Source organism: Crotalus tigris, unplaced genomic scaffold (genome assembly GCF_016545835.1).
Source record: "Crotalus tigris isolate CLP2741 ecotype Arizona unplaced genomic scaffold, ASM1654583v1 scf7180000024448.655566, whole genome shotgun sequence".
Taxonomy (NCBI): domain Eukaryota; kingdom Metazoa; phylum Chordata; class Lepidosauria; order Squamata; family Viperidae; genus Crotalus; species Crotalus tigris.
This window is the reverse complement of record NW_024100617.1, coordinates 188,887-205,749: the sequence shown is the minus strand read 5'-3', so window position 1 is coordinate 205,749 and position 16,863 is coordinate 188,887. Positions and strand designations below refer to the sequence as shown.

General features: G+C 43.9%; 1 protein-coding gene across 4 annotated transcripts; it reads left to right on the top strand.

Annotated features, from left to right (window-relative positions):
- Window positions 1-225: 225 nt before the first annotated feature.
- On the top strand, window positions 226-16,661 carry UPP1 (uridine phosphorylase 1). 4 transcript variants are annotated; one of them, XM_039332125.1, is made up of 8 exons: window positions 226-370; window positions 967-1,035; window positions 1,409-1,526; window positions 6,413-6,571; window positions 14,382-14,496; window positions 14,576-14,785; window positions 15,704-15,850; window positions 16,273-16,661. In XM_039332125.1, exons 2-8 carry the CDS (start codon window positions 983-985, stop codon window positions 16,410-16,412), a joined length of 942 nt encoding a protein of 313 aa, XP_039188059.1. In that variant the 5' UTR covers window positions 226-370; window positions 967-982; the 3' UTR covers window positions 16,413-16,661. The 4 variants fall into 4 exon arrangements, with proteins under 4 accessions (XP_039188059.1, XP_039188060.1, XP_039188062.1 ...); XM_039332126.1 differs by lacking the exon at window positions 967-1,035 and having other exon boundaries at window positions 228-370; XM_039332127.1 differs by lacking the exons at window positions 226-370; window positions 967-1,035 and adding an exon at window positions 1,046-1,143.
- Window positions 16,662-16,863: the final 202 nt, after the last annotated feature.

The following is a 16,863-nucleotide window of genomic DNA, read 5'->3' as shown; positions in this document are numbered from 1 at the left end:
TGTTTTTTTTCCCCACTGTTAAAAGATCAGAAGCCTCCTAAAACAAAGCGACAAGGTCATTAATACTAGTTGCAGGTCTCCTCAACTGAACCTGTCTAGGATGACTAAGAAGGAAATCCGGCAGGGAAGAAAACGCTTTCTATGGCTTTGTTTTGTAAGATTCGTTGCATCAACGACGACATTGAATAGAGCAGGAACTTTCCAGCTTGCTCAACAGGACACAATCACAGCCGCTCTGTAACTAACCTTCAGCCGCCTGTAACTTTCCTCGCTTTTCCACAGCTTAGAAAGGCGTGCGCACGCGCACCTGCCTCGTTGCTTTCTGCTGGCCAGCGGCCTGCCTCTTTCACTTCTTTTTAGGCTTTCTCAGGTAAGGATGCTGAGAGGAGGGCCAGCGAAAGAAGGGTGGGATGGCCGGGCGGGCGGGCTGCTTCGTCGAGGGTCTCTGGAGACATTTTGTAGGAAAGTAAAAGACTCTCCTTTCTAGTCGTCGCACTTTTTCCCGAGCCTTCTGCTTTTGCCATGTCGGCGGCGAGAGAGAACAGAGCGAGATCCCGTGCCCACCACGGATGCCCGTTATGATGTCGCCCCGCCGGCCGCCCGGCCCCCCAATTGGGCTGCTATTGTGAAGCCGCGGATCTGTCCGACTTGTAGGACTGTTTCTCTCTCCCCGTTTGGTCTGCACCCTACCCAAAATAAGCCAATCCGCTTAGGACGAAGTGAGAGGGGATAAAAACTAGACTGGGAAACCAACATGAGGTGTCGACGTACAGGAAGCGCTGTGTTGCTCAATTCTGTTGCATTAACTGAGACCGTGATTTTATGTGGTTTCTGGGAAAATGCTGGGTAAATGTGCATCGCAACAAAATGTATACTGAGAACGTGTATTTCCAGAAACCGGTTCCTTATTTGCATAATTTGTGCAATGTTTGATGCAACTTTCCGTTTCCATTCTTTCCCACTCAGAGTCTGAGGAAATAGAATGGCTACTAACAATGCTCTGAAGCAAAAGACAGAAGACAAGCAATGTGCAGAGTAAGAATTACTCTTAGAAACAATACCTCAAAAATAAGGGATGGGAGGGAACAAATATCTCTGTCTATCTATCTATCATCCATCATAGAAACGGATGTTCTAAAATAGGTGTGTAATGTATAACAATTACCACTGTGTTTATTACAGCAATATTCTTATTTATTGATTTTGAATCGGCAATTCCATTTAACACTGAGTAAATCTGTTCAGTGTCTCAGCATAGTCCATAAGGAAGTTGATCATACAAAAATGCACTGTATTTATGATATCATAATGAAATCAAAATTTTCAAGAAGAAATGTACTAATTTAGATATTACACTACCTTGGTTGAAGATTTGAGATTACTAATCTATTTAATTGTTTATTGATAGAGATGCCAGAGTTTGTGTCCCTAATCCATACCTTAAGAAAATGAAAGATGACGTCTTGTATCATTTTGCCCTTGGGACTAGTACTCATGATTTTCCTGCCTTATTTGGAGATATAAAGGTAAGAAAGAAAATGGCTCTAGACAGTAAATGAAAGTAATTGTTTTCCTTTTTCATTCTGCAGTTAAGTCCTATGAGAGTCTTTTTTCTTGTGCTACTATATTAGACATGGGTTGAGATAAAATTTGCAGAATCTACTTAAAAGCCAAATAACCTGGAGCCAGAAAAATAGTAGCGAGGGGAGGAGGCTAGTCTTTCTCAACTACTCATATTTTATATCCCACCAACCAGTCTATCAAAGAAGTAGTCTCACCAAGAGATAAAGAGAAAAAAACACTTTCTCCAAGAATTTAGAGATTTATAGATACCATATTCCTGTATTTGGTACTTTAAAGACTTAATTAAAGTTTGGCCCTTTGTCCCAACTATACTATTTCTGTGTTCACCAAGTGATAAGTATGCCACCAGATGAGCAAGGTGAAGATAGCATGGTCATCAATTATTGGTAAACTGGAACTCTCTTATCTCTCACCGATGACTATGTTAAGTTAGCAGAAATTATCTTGGAAAAGTAGACATTACTTAATTTTTTAATGAGGTTGTTCCCTTTCTTCCTGGAGGCCAGTAGCCTCATTTCAAAATGCTTTGAAAGATGTTCTAAATCAGGGCTTTTCAACCGGTGGTATGCGTACCACTTGTGGTACATTGGCACTTGGCAGGTGGTACGCAACCATCCTAGAAAAGTGGTAGCGGGGGAAGGGAATGAGCTGAACCAATACAGCACCACACAAGCCTGACCGAGAGACGGCTGGAGCTGCAGGGCTGTCAGGGCTCAGCGGAAGCACCAGGATCAGCGCCGTTTCAGCAGATCGTTGCTTCTTCAGGGCTGTCGGCTCAGCAGAAGCGCCAGGATCAGCGCCACTTTCCAGCTGATCGGCACTTCAGGGCTGTCAGGGCTCAGCGGAAGCACTAGGATCAGTGCTGCTTTCCAGGTGATCGGCACTTCTGGGCTCAGCAGACGCACTGGGATCAGTGCTGCTTTCCAATTGATCTTTGGGGTTGTCAGGGCTCAGTGGAAGTGCTAGGATCAGTGTCAGGCTCCAGCTGGAGTTTGCTGCCGATCCCGGTGCGTCTGCTGAGCCCAGAGGTAGCACCAATCAGCTGGAAAGCAACACTGATCCTGGCGCTTCTGAGCCCAGAAGTGCCGATCAGCTGAAAAGTGGTACTGATCCTGGTGCATCTGCTGAGCCCAGAAGAAACGCCGATCAGCTGGAAAGCAGCACTGATCCTGGCACGTCTTCGGAGCCCAGAAGAAACGCCGATCAGCTGGAAAATGGCACTGATCCCGGTGCGTCTGCTGAGCCCAGAAGAAGGCCGGTCACCTGGATGCAGATCTGGGAGACGTAAGTGTGCAGGTCTGGGAGAGGTAAGCTGAGCCAAGCCACGCAGAGGCAATGACGGGGGAGGGGGATCCTTTGCCCACCACTGCCTGCCTGTTGCCACCTCTTCCCGGAGCCTCTGGCAGTTTAAAAAAAGGGGAGGGAGGGAGGAAGGGCAGGAGGGAGGGAGGAACGAAGGAAGGAGTTAGGGAAGGAGGGAGGGAGGGAACTTGGATATAAAAGGGGGGAAGAGAAATTTGTTAAATGAGCTTTGCCCCATTTTATGACCCTTGGGATGCTGCAATGGTCATAACTCGCTTTTTTCAGTGCCATTGTAACTGCAGTCACTAAGTGAACTGTTGTAAGTCGAGGTCAAGTTTTTGACACCTTGCTAGATGACTGGTGGTACTCAAATGTTGCCATATTCTAAAAGTGGTACAATTGGTGAAAAGGTTGAAAAGCCCTGTTCTAAATGATGTGCAGCCAATTAAAATGGATCCCTCATTATATGCAGTTCTCAAATTATTACTGGTCATTTGGAGACAGTTTGAAGTTATGATGGATCCTTGAAAAGGATTTAAAATTCCCGCTGTTACAGCAATCCCTTGGCAATCCACCCACCCTTATGACTGATCACAGGGATGCTACAGCAGCTCGCCATTTATCTCCCTCACATCATACTCCACTAGCTCCTCACAGCTGATTCCCACTTTATTGTGTCCTATATCCTCCTTCTTTCTCCTCTTACCAGTGACTTACCTTTCATTATAGATCTTCTGGAAGCAGCTGCTGCTCCTTACAGCGTTCCTTACAGCGTTCCTTCGCAGTGAATATGAATTCATTTGCAATAAATTAAGCTCCTAAATGTGGTGCCTGCTTCCAGGATGGAGCCACACGACTTCAATTATGTAGGAAGGCCATGCAGCATAATGCTGCTTGTGGAAGAAAAGTTGACTGATCAGTCACCCAAAGCCTGCAGCAACCATAAAGAGTCAAAAGTAGAGCAAAGGGTGCCTCAGTGGGTGCACAAGGGCTTGGGAGACCTGGGGCAAGCTATGTGTGAGCTGGAGTGCTGCCTCTGTGTGAGCATGGGCCTGTGCTAGGCCTCCCTCATCCCGAGGCAACTTGTGCTCTGCTTAATAATCTGCAGCTTAATAGCTGCACTGGGGAAAGCAGGGATCGAGATTTTTAAGTGAGATCACATAGGTGCCTCTCTTAATAACTATTATGACTTGCAACTGCAATTGACAGGCTTCTTTAAGTTTGTAAGTGGAGAACTACTATACAGTAAACTTCTGCATCTATCAGTTATTATTTCCAAATGCCTCTGTCACATTATTATATCTTTCTAGCCTGCTTTCAAGGTATTAATGGGGAGATATAGTAATAATCTTCAAAATTATTTATGAATATGCTCAATGGAAAATCAAATCAGCTACATATATACTGTTGAATTTTGCTATGTAGTGTTGTTAGAGCAGTGGTGGCGAACCTATGGCACGGGTGCCAGAGGCGGCATTCGGAACCCTCTCTGGGCACATGTGCCGTTGCCCCAGCCCTACCTCCCCCCACGGCCGCTTCCTCTCCAGCAGTCCCCCTGAAGGAGACTCGCCCTCAAGCATGGCCCAGAGCAGCGCAACGAAGGACATGGCAGCCAGGCAGCGTAGACAAGATTCTGCCCTTACATTCCATCATGCAGTTGATGTTGCAGGGCGCAGCAGTGTGGCCACCATAGCACTGCTAGGCTGCCTGGGCGATCTGCGGCAGACCCTGGAGGCGGTGCATGGTCCTGTGGGCAGGCGGGGCAGGGAATGGGGAGGCAGAGCGGGGGCGGGCAGGGGGGTGGAGCGGAGGCAGGGCCAGTTTTTGGGCACTCGGTCTCTAAATGGTTCGCCATCACTGTCTTACAGAATGAAAATAATCATGCCCAATAATAAATCACTTGGGATAGCTTCATCAGACAACTTTGTGTTTCCTATTTTCAAAAAAAAATATGTTTTGCTCTTTTTATCTGTTGTGCCATTTTTTCTGAATTCAACAGATTTAGTTGTTTCTATTTCTCTTTTCAAAGTCTTCTTCTGCAGGTTCATTTGCAGTTCTGATTCTAGTTTTCCAATTTTTTCTTTTAATAGTACATAATCCTGTCTTTTCTGTTGTTTTTCTTTGCCGTGTATGTTATAGCTATACCTCTAGAATGTGCTTTAGCTGTGTCCCATACATTTTGTAATGTTGTATCTTCTTTTATTTTCTTTAAAGAAAAACTCCATTTCTTTTTTGCTAGTTCTACAAATTCTCTTACTTTTAATATAGATTGGTTCAAAGTCCATCTTAATTTTTTTTGTATTCCTTTCCACATCACTTTTAAAGGGTTACGGTCTGCCCATGTACCTGATTCTATCTCAATTTCCTGCATATTTGTCCTCAATTCAGATGTCATCCAAATCATATCAATTCTGGACCAGGATTTTTGACTGTTTGAATAAAAAGTATATTGAAGTTTTCCTGGATTAATTTCCCTCCAAACATCTTGTACTCCAATTTCTTTTATCATATTAAAAAAGTCTTAGGTAGTCTTCTTCTTCCAGTTTTTCCTGTTTTACTGCTTTTATAGTCTATTGTCCCATCTACTATCGCATTGAAGTCTCCTACTAAACAAATATTTTGGTACTCCATTTCTATTATTTTTCTATTGAGATTTCAGTAGAATTCTCTCTGGTTATTATTTGGTGCGTAGATTATTACTAACAATGTTTGTTTTTGGTTTAAATATATTTCTACCATCATAATTCTTCCTCCTTCATCTGAGTAAATCATTTTAGAATCTATGGTCTCTTTAATATATACAGCAACACCTCTTTTTTTCTGCTGATGCATGATAAAGTTTCCCAATTTTTGGGTATTCCAATAGCTTATAATATTGTTTTTTATATGTGTCTCTTGCAAACAAATTATATTTAATTTCTGTAGTTTTCTAAAAGTTTTGTTCCTTTTTGATGGGGATTTTAGTCCATTTATATTCACTGAAAAAAATCCATTTTCTTTCTCCATTTCAGTTATTTATATTTAGGTCTAGAGTCGATCTTGTGATCCTCTGATCTGTGGCAGTTCCTTCACTCTCTTGCTCAGATTTCTCTTTCTGTTCTCCTGTTTGTATATTACTTCTTCAGTTGTTTCTTCCATTTGTTTCTGTTCCTTTCTCTCCTCTTGCCAATGTTGCACTCCTTCATCTGAGAATGCTCGGTTTCTTTCATCAAAGTCTTCTGCTTTCCAGATTGAATCCAATTGATATCTTGTAATATTCCAGTTAATTAAAATCTCTTCTGGGATTAACCATCTAAAATTTATGCCTTTTGCAATTAGCTTTGTAAAAATTTATTGACCAAGTGTTTATTCTAATCATAGATAATATTTTCCTATAGTAAACACTAGGACATTAATAATTCTGCATAGTGGGGTAACATCTAGAAATCATTTTAGTTCAGGTAGATTTTGAAACCATCATTTTTAATATTAGTGCAATTAAAAGTGTATATTTTTCTAAGAATGTGTTTTATTTAATTCTGCTTAGTTTGTATGTGTTGGAGGAAGTCCTTCACGGATGAAAACGTTTACTACCTATATTGCTGAACTGCTTGAAATTGGTCACCCTGGTTATGACTATCCCAATATATGTGCTGGAACAGATCGGTATGCAATGTACAAAGCAGGACCTGTACTGTCAGTCAGTGTAAGTATAATATACATTTTAAAAACAAAATATATATGCAAAAATATATTAAAAAGATACATAGATCTTAAACATTTGCTTTTATTTTGACTAATTAGAATGTTTTATATAAGTATGCAAGCTTTTACATTCTCCAACATTCCTCCTTTAGTAAGAGCATTAATTTTCTTTTTGAGAAAAGTTAATTTTTAATGAGTTTAATATTTGTAACTTAATAATCAGTTATAAATATGTCTGAATATATATTTAATGACTATATGCCCCAAAGGAAGGCCTGAAAGGGGCACTGTCTTACCTGAACGCCTTTTCTCAGCACGGAGATGGAGAATCCACCAATGGGTTTAGACTGTATTCCTGCCCAATCAAATCAAGTCAGCCAAAGTTGCCATGCCCGTCCTGGACCATAGAGATCCCAGTCTTGACACGAGCATAGCCATGGCCTGACAGCAAGACATTGTGGCTCACTAAACTAAAACTAACCCTAGGCCTAGATGACCTACAAGGGTGGGAGTGGATTCTCCATCTCCGTGCTGAGAAAAGGCGTTCAGGTAAGACAACGCTCCTTCTCCAGCACTGGAGATGGAGAATCCACCAATGGGACATACCAAAGCCTACTGTCCCTGAGGGTGGGAAATAGACTGGTCCGGTGTGGCACTTTGAAATATGACCTGTTGTAGAACCCTCCTACCGAAGGAAGCCTCTGCCGAGGCAAACCTATCAATTTTATAGTGCCTTATGAAAGGAGAGGGTGAAATCCATGTGGCTACCCTGCAAATGTCCTCAATGGACGCCTGGGTGACCCAGGTCGCAGAAGTAGCTACACTCCTTGTGGAGTGGGCTGTAACCCGTCGCAGAACCAGCAATGATCCAGCTGTATACGCCCCGGCAATACACGCCCTAATTCATCTGCCAATTGTGGAAGAGGACACCTTCCGACCCCTAAAGTAAGAATATAAGGATGCAGAGAGGACCACTGATTTGCGGAACGCTGCTGTCCGCGAAATGTAGTACCGCAGTGCCCTGTGGACTCCCAAACTATGTCATTGCTGTTCTAGAGCATGCGATGGGATAGGGCAAAAGTCCGGCAGCACCATTACCGGGGATCTATGGAAAAGAGAACTGACCTTCGGGATGAAAGTAGGGCTGAGTCGAAGGACCACCTGATCCCAGTGGAAACTGCACGGGTCATCCGGGGTTAAGAGTGTTGCCAAGTCAAAAAAATACATTGTGCCGACATGATTGCCCCCTGGAATGCCACGTGTGGGACAGAAAACGAATGTCACATGTCTTAGGGGCTCAAGGGTGACTTTGTAAGAGACCGAGGGACCCGGTAATTCCCATGATGGGTACCTGAGTGCAGTACAGGGATTGATGTTAGCAGTCCCTATAAGGAATGAGCGGAGTAATGTGTGATGTTCCAATGACCCTCCCGGAGACACAGGTGAGGACTGTGGAAAGAGCAGTTATCTGTTTGCGCAAAATGTTTGGGGCCAAACCCTTCTCTAGATTAACAGGTAGTCCAGGATATGGGGAACCATGAGTTCTGCAAGTGACAAATGTTGACCTTAGCACCATGATTAAAAGCTCTTCCATGTGGCCTCATAAATGCGGTTTGTGGAAAGGCGACAAGAGGCCTGGATTGCAGTAATGATCCCTGGTGAGCAAAACTCCCATGTCAGGATCGAGCGCTCAAGCGCCAGATGGCTAACTGGAGCCATTGGGGTCCGGATGGAGAATAGCCCCTTGCTGAGAGAGACCTGTTCCGGAGTAATCCACCAAGGATCTGTAAGGCTTCCAGATCAGCGTACTAAGGCCTCCTTGACCAACAAGGAGCCACCAGAAGAGCCTCCGCTTGCTTCCGAAGAAGCTTGGGTATGGCCGCTGGGAGGAGAGGGAGAGGGGGGAAGGCTTAAAATAGACCCTGCAGTCATGGCTCCCGAGAGCATCTGTCTGATCCGCCCCTGGAGATAGGAATCGGGAGGAGAACAGGGGCAACTGAGTGTTGGCCGGGACATAAAGAGGTCCAAAAATGGAAGGCTGAAACGGTGAGAGATATCTCTGAAGACCCTCGAGTGGAGGTGTCATTCCGAGTGATCTACCGTTGTCCTGCTCAGAAATTGGCCAGAGTGTACGCCTGCCCCAAAATATGATCGGCCCTGGTAGAGGTCAGATTGTGTTCTGCCCAGGATCCCAGTAAGATGGACTCGGTCAAAAGGATTCGAGATCGGGTGCCCCCTTGTCAGTTTACATTGGCCTTGGCAGCCGCGTTGTCCGTGAGAACCAGTATGTGACACCTTGTAACCAGGCTGAGAAGATGGTGGAGGGCTAGATGTATGACCCATAATTTATGTTGTATCCAAAGTCTGAGCAGGACCAACTACTCTGTGTCCACTGTGATCGAAGATGTGCTCCCCAGCCGAACAGGCTGGCATCAGTCGATAGAACTATGCTATCTGGCTCCTTGAAGCCTGACCCTCTGGGCATGGTGAGAGATAGCCACCATGTGAAGGAGCACCAACCTGGGGTGGAAGTCTCGTCCTTCGTTGGGAGGCACTGAGATTCCGCCAGTGGAAAGGGAGCCTGAACCATTGCAGTTCTCTAGAGTGGAGCCTGGACCACGGGACGATCACTATGGCCGAGAGCCTCCTCCCTAACAATTGGGAGAGACTGACCAACATTACCGTCCATCCCCTGCACTCCCCTATGCTGTCTCGTCGCTCCTGGGATAAATACACCCAGCACTCCATCATGCCTATGGTGGTCCTGAGGTGTAACAGTCTTGTTGTGGGAACCATATGAATCTTGGGAAAGTTTACCGAGAACCCGTGATCCTGGAGCAATCTCACTACCAGTACGAGATCCGTAATGTGGACTGGGTTGACGACGACTGGATTAATATGTCGTCCAGGTAACACTGGACTCTGATCAGTACCCTCCTTAAATGAGCTGCCAGAACCGCCAGGGTCTTGGTGAATACCCTGGGAGCCGATTGTAGGCCAAATGGGAGTGCCCTGTATGGACAGTGGCACCCTCTGTACACGAACCGTAGAAGAACGGCGATAAGACAGAGAGAAGGGGACATGTAGGTACACCTCTGTGAGAACGATAGACGTCAGGAAGTCCCCTTTGTTTACAGTTCTCAAGATGGAGCGGAGCGTTTGCATCTTGAATTGCGTTATGTAAGATGAAAATTCAAGCCTTTGATATCTAAAAGAGGCTCTCCATCCCTTTGACATCTTTGGCACCCCAAAGAGGATGGAAGAAAATCTCTGACCTCTCTGGTCCGCCAGCACCGGTTCTGCGGTCCGTATAATTTGGGTGGGGGGATGGAAATGAACTCTATAACAGGCCATGACGTATGGTGTTTAGTACCCACACAACTGTGGTGAAGGCCTCCCACTGGTGGACAAAGAGAGAGAGAGTCTGCCCCCATGGGGGGAGACCGCTGGAGAGTTATCTGAAACGGCTGGGTAGTCGGCCGTTCCGCGAAAGGGCTGCATGCCCTGAAACTGCTGTCTAGGCCTGGCTGCCTGTCTGTCAGGCTGTCTCTCCTGTCTGTCTTACCTGGCTGGAGAGGAACGGATGGGATGAGTATAGTTATACCTAGCCCCTGCACGACAGAACTGCCTTTGCGGGTAATAATTCGGCCATTTGTCTGATTTCCTATGGAGGTGATTAAGGGCTTTGCGCTTATCATTCTTTGTGAGACAAGAGTTCAACATGTCCCTAAACAATTTCCCTTCCTTATATGGGGCTGCTGATAGACTCCTCTTAGACTTGGCATTGGCTTGCTAGTGCTTCAACCATAGCATACGGCGACCATTAATGCTGGACACCATAGATCTGGAGGAAATCTGGTGGTTTGGAGGGGTGGCCTATGATGCATACTCGGGGACTGCCACCATCTTGCTAAGATCCTGGTAGTTGCGGGTATCCTCCGCTGGAATACGGACCTGGAGCTGCCTGAACCAGCAAAGGGCAGATCTACTAAAGAAAAATGCACAAGTGGCCCCTTAATAGCCCATGCAGCCGCTTGATGCATTCTGCGATAGGCATGTTTGTACTTACGGTCCTCATCTTTGAGGACCTCAGATACCTGTCCGGGAGTGGGAGATGCTAGGGACTGAATAGCTCGTCCACCGTGGGCACTTCTAGGGCCTCTTCCAGGCCTTGGCCATGTTGTATAATCTTTTATCAGTACCACCTGGGAGAGGAAGGGAGGCCGGAGATGTCCACTGTTTTCGTACCGCATCCAGGAACATGGGGGGACATGGGATGCAGTGTTGCTGCCACCAGTTTGGTGAAACTTTGGTCCATCTCCTAATCTGGGGAAACAGTGGTTGCTGTTGAGGAAAACTCAGGCCCAAGGTGGGCCCTGGAGGTAGCCTTGCGGAGCAGAGTGACAAGAAAGGATTTAAGAGGCCGCTGAATGAGGTAGCTTCTGGAAGAGGTTCCTCCTCCTCCGACCTTGGGAACCCCTGTTCAATGTCGTATTCGCGAAGGGATGAGCTCTCAGAACATGTGGACCCGGACGGGAAAGAAGAAGCGTAACCGGTTTCAGAAACCGGTTGATGGGTAGGGAGCGACGGCCACTGGTCTAGGAGCTTGTGCTCTGGCCTCAAGAGCGCGGTCTACCGCTTGCGCAATCAACAAGGCCAGACGGCCCTCCGTAGGGAGAAGAAGAGGCATATCAGGCCAGACCCCGGCCGCAGTAGGAGTGAAGGGAGCCTCGGGGGTCCCATGATGACCCTGTGTAGTCGTGGGTTGGGGAGTAGGGAGAATTCTGCCTGTCCCACACTGTGCAGGGAAATGTAAAGGTTCCCCCATTGTCCATATTCCCAGGGCAGAAGATGGGGATCCCAGGGATAGGTCAAAGGTTGACCCCTCAGCCTGAGAGGTTTCTAATCTGGCTATTTCCTGTGCCCTTGAAAATTCCTTTTCTAGGGCTTGGTGTCTCCGGCTGGCCTGCTTTTCAGCTCTCTTGGAGATCTTGGTGGTAGATCTGACCTTGGTCTTGACCGCAGTCCTCTCAGCGCCCTCCAGACCAGATGAATTAGGATTCGTTAGAGCTGATGAAGTCGGCAAAATGCCCTTTGAGAAAGGGATAGAATCCTCCATTCTCTGATAGTACAGAAACATGATGGGGTATCCCTGGTACCAGAGAGTATTACACACTGGGTAAGGACAGACACACTATTGGGAGTGCCTGGAACCCAGGTAACTCAGTAGCGTGGATAAGAACAGGTGCACTATTGGGGACACCTGGAACCCAGCTATAACTGTTGCATGGATAAGAACAGACGCACGACAGGGGATGCCTGGAATCCAGCTAGGGTTGTTGTGGATAAGAACAGGCACACGATAGGGGATGCCTGGAATCCAGCCAGGGACGTTGTGGATAAGAACAGGCGCATGATAAATAACGCCTGGAATCCAGATAAGTCTGGAAGCGCAAATCACGCTGAGTCTGGTATGAGCAGGGCGAGGGCAGAGACATCAGGCCTGAAAGGGACCATAACTTTAGTGTGTAAAGGTAGTATGCCTGCAATTTTATTGAGGCATATAATGATTGCATGAGAGTTCCTGAATTAAATAATGCTCAAGTGAACCAAGAATCAGATTGCAAACTGTGTTTTGAAGGAGTTAAGCACCTGGAAGTATCAGGCCTCAAGGTAAGAGGTGGGCCCACTGGCTAACAATATGGCGGCTGTCCCCAAAATGGCGGCCTGCTTTTTGATGGTGGGCCTTGAATCTACTCTCCCCAGACTGCCTAACTCAGTTCACCTCCTTCAAGCAAACCCCCCCTTTTAAAAAAAAGACCTATTTTGAGGAGGAAGGAGCCCCTTCCTCCAGCATTTGCTTGAACAATAGAGCGAATTCGGGTTGAGGACCACATGGTCCAAGATGGCGGTCGTGCTGGAGAAGGGGGATATACCTCCCTTGATTGAGAAGCTCCTGTTTTGGGGGGCAGAGAAAGACTGGCACAGAATGAAGTGCTCCCTTGCTCTGGGAAAATCCTCGTCTCAGACCAGCAATTAAGCAAGAGAAAAACGAGAGGAAAACAGTAAACAGAGTATTCCCGGCCCTCCGATCAGCCGCCTAACAGCTGATTGGTGGTAGCCGTTTGGCGCGCGGTGCGCTGCCGCCCGCAAGAGGAACAATCGCAAGCCCCGAATCAATTGAGGCAAAAGACAACAAACTCAAATATACACCGGAGGAGCAGCCGCAGCTCGAAAGAAAGATTAGCCGGTGGGATTCTCTAGAACAATCCTGGTTGCATCGCCACAAAAACTTCCCTCACTAGTTCGTATGCAGTCAACGGAGCTGCAGCCGCAAGCTCCGGTAGAAATAAGGCCAATTTGGAATTAGTTGAGGACTAACAGCCATTAGTCCCCAGATGAACACAGCAAAATTAGGAACTGAGAAAATCTTTTTCTCAAGGTGGGGAGAAGGAGGGGGTAAGGAAGGATCCCCTTCCTTGGAAACTCAATTTCTGTCCCCCCCCCATCCCCAGACAGGAATTGTGAATTTAGACTGCTCCTGAATGGAGCTTAAAATGCTGTGAAAAATCCAAATTCTGTGCTGAACACAGCACCATTTAGCAAACTGGGAATGGAAAATCCACCAATAAAACTGTACCTGCCTAAGAGCCATACATTGCATGTCTGTTCTGGGCGAGATCAAGTCAAGACTGGAATCTCTATGGTCCAGGACGGGCGTGGCAACTTTGGCTGACTTGATCTGATTGGGCAGGAATACAGTCTAAACCCATTGGTGGATTCTCCATCTCCAGTGCTGGAGAAATTGAGAATATCTGCTTTTTTTATGAGATTAGAAAATGCTGTTGAAAATAAATGAATGGATAGGACATGCAACAGGTGTAGATATTTCTGGACACAATACAGTTACAAAAAAAAAAAAAGGAGAAATTTTGGATTCCAGACATATTTTGAACCAATCAGTTGAAATGCTGATATGGTTTGGAGATGAATTATGTTCCAAGAAATAAATAAAAGAAGGAACAGATATAAAAGAGTTGGTTGATGTCTGGGAGAAGCAAGCAGTGTTTTATTCAATGTTGGTTTCAGAAGAGCATAGATAATAGATTTGGAAGGGGTCTTTTAGTCCAATCTCCTGGTCAAGCAAGACACCCTATATCGGAATCCCCAACCCCTGGTCCATGGACTGACACCGGCCTACGGCATGTCAAAAACTGGACCACACAAACAAGTGAAGCCTCATCTGCAGTATGCAGGCAGCACACAAAACCACACTCCCTCCGGTCCACAGAAAATCCTCTCTCCATGAAACCGGTTCCTGGTGCCCAAAAGGTAGGGGGCCACTGCCCCATATCATAAGAAGAGAAAACAGCAAGGAGACCCAAGGAGGTGAATGACTATGTCCATCAAATTACTTGTCAAATTATTGATTACCCAGTCACCATGTTGCTTTTTAAATGTTTAATTGTAAAATTAGAAAAATAATAAAATATTATTTAAAAAATTACTTGTCAAAAGGTTCAAGTCTGGCCTGCTTTAGCACACAAATCCACCTACCTTGCAAGCCCTTCAGTCAATGCCAGACAAGAAGGCTGGGAGCCCTGCTATTCAGAGTGCTTTGTTAAGAGGTTCAGGATAAATATATTATTCTTTATTCAGCAAAAATGTTCAGGTTCTATAAGTAATGAAGAATAATCTGTCATGCTGTTTTACTTCTCTGTTAATATTCATATTCATTCATACATAAATAGAACATGTGAAGTGATATAAATATTCATAGTATTCCTCCCCCTCCCATTTTTAAATTTCAGCATGGAATGGGAATCCCTTCAATTGCCATCATGTTGCATGAACTCATCAAGCTACTGTATCATGCCAAATGCTGCAATGTAACCATTATTCGTATTGGCACATCTGGTGGAATAGGTATTTCTATGGTTATTTCATTAAAGTAAACATGATTGATTTATATTATCATCAAATACAAATTATATTTATAATGTAGGTTTGACACCAGGCTCCGTGGTGATCACAAAGCAAGCTGTAGATGCTACCTTTAAGCCACAGTTTGAACAGATTATTTTGGGGAAGTCTGTCATTCGTAGTACATACTTAGATGAAAAACTAACTGAAGACCTTATGGAGTGTGCCAAGGAACTTGATCAGTTCAACACAGTTATTGGAAACACATTGTGCACTCTGGATTTCTACGAAGGTAAGAGTAGTTGAATACTATCTTGTATATAGCAAACAAAATTTCAGTCTGAATAAGCAGATGATGAAGTAAAACATACTTTTCTTAACTTTACATACAAAATAAACAAGCATGAAGAAAAATGCATATGTAAACTCCAGATGTAATTGACTGCTTTTGCATGAAAAATGGGAAAAGAATGGAATTTAGCTATTTTTTTAGAATTTCATCCAAATATATTTTAAAATCCAAGATGGTTTACCTCACAGTAATATTTACTTGGTTCTGATCAAGTGATCCTTTTTAAATCTATTTAAGCTGATTTGTTATTTTTAATTTTCTATTTTGATGACAGGCAACAGTGCATTGCTTGAATTTAAAATGTCTTCTCTTAATTGCATGGATGCCACAAGTTCAACATTTGGACAGAAAGAAGGAAGGGAGGGAGGGAGGGAGGGAGGAAGTTAGTTAGTTTTGTGAATGCAGAAGTCAGCATGGAGCTCTTTGTTGTGCTCATTAGTCTAAAAGTAGCACAGAAAGTTGAATCAAAGAATAAATCCTGGGTCAAAAAATAAATCCTGAGAGGAAACTAAGTGTAAATTCTTCAGGAAAAGGGTAGAAATTGTGACAAATGTGTGAATAAAAAAAAATAGCAGTCCAGAACTGCCAAATATGCTTTGTTTAGGATTTACTATAGCTTAAAAGTCACTAGAATAGATATCTATTCATAATACACATACAAATCATCTGTACAATTTTAATCTTCCTGGCTGAATAATTTCAGATACATTTATTATCTTGATCTGGCCTTGTTTTCCCCTGCAATTAATGCCCTCCTTCTCCCCAGGGAATCTTTAGTGGACCTTTAGTCATCTGATCAGGATCTTATTGCAAAAATGTGTATTTTTACATCTTTAATGACATGTCATGCATTTGTAGGTCAAGCTCGCCTTGATGGTGCCATCTGCACATATACTGAAGAAGAGAAATTGCAATATTTGAAGGAAGCTCACAAGACTGGAGTGAGAAATATTGAGATGGAATCTTCTGTTTTTGCAGCTATGTGCAGTCTTAGTGGCCTCAAAGGTAACTGCATGTATATAATGTTATTTAATCCACTAGCTTTAATTCTAACATACTGAAGGGTTTTTAATTTATGTAGGAGTAATAGACTAATTGTAATACCGGTATCTTGAGGTAGGGGAGGACCAGTATCAAAGAAGGCAATCTGATTTAGTATTGATGTTGCTTTCCAGCTCCTCATCTTCTGTCACAAGGCCTACTAACAAGGGTACTAGAGACTGTGTTTTATTCTAATCTCTACTATTGTCATCTGAATTACATCTCCCTTAAATGGTTTACTTCGTCTCCAAGTTATAAAACTAAGAAAGTAACATATTTTTCACAGTATTTGTGAAATTATTGTTATTATTTTTATAAATTATTAAATTATTATTTTTCAATAATTTGGGGAGAAAATATCATTGATATTGTTTTGTAAATGTTAGGTGCTGTAGTATGTGTAACATTACTGAACCGACTTGAAGGAGATCAGATCTCTACACCTCATGATGTTTTGAAGGAGTATCAGACAAGACCACAGAAGCTGGTGGGACATCTGATTAAAAACCATCTGGTGAAAAAGTGACTTTCTGTACTATATATTTCCTGGAACCTTTCCTTTTATTTGAATTCCTGTTAAAAATGTTTACTCAGTATCATACCTTACAATCCTATTTCTCCTTTAAGAAGAATTGAACTATTTTTGAATATACATGTGTATGTATGTATGTATGTATGTATGCATGCATGCATATATATAAACACACACAGTGCTTTTTTTGTAATTAAAAAAAAAAAAAGTGCCGGAACTCCGTTCTGGGTGTTCTATGACAAAAAAAACCCTACACACACACACACACACACACACACACACACACACACACACACACACACACACAGATATATATATATATATATATATATATATATATATATATATATATATATATATATGAATGTATGTATATGATATGCATATGCATGCATGTATGTATGTATGTATGTATTAACAATAGAAAGACAACGACCTCCAGGAT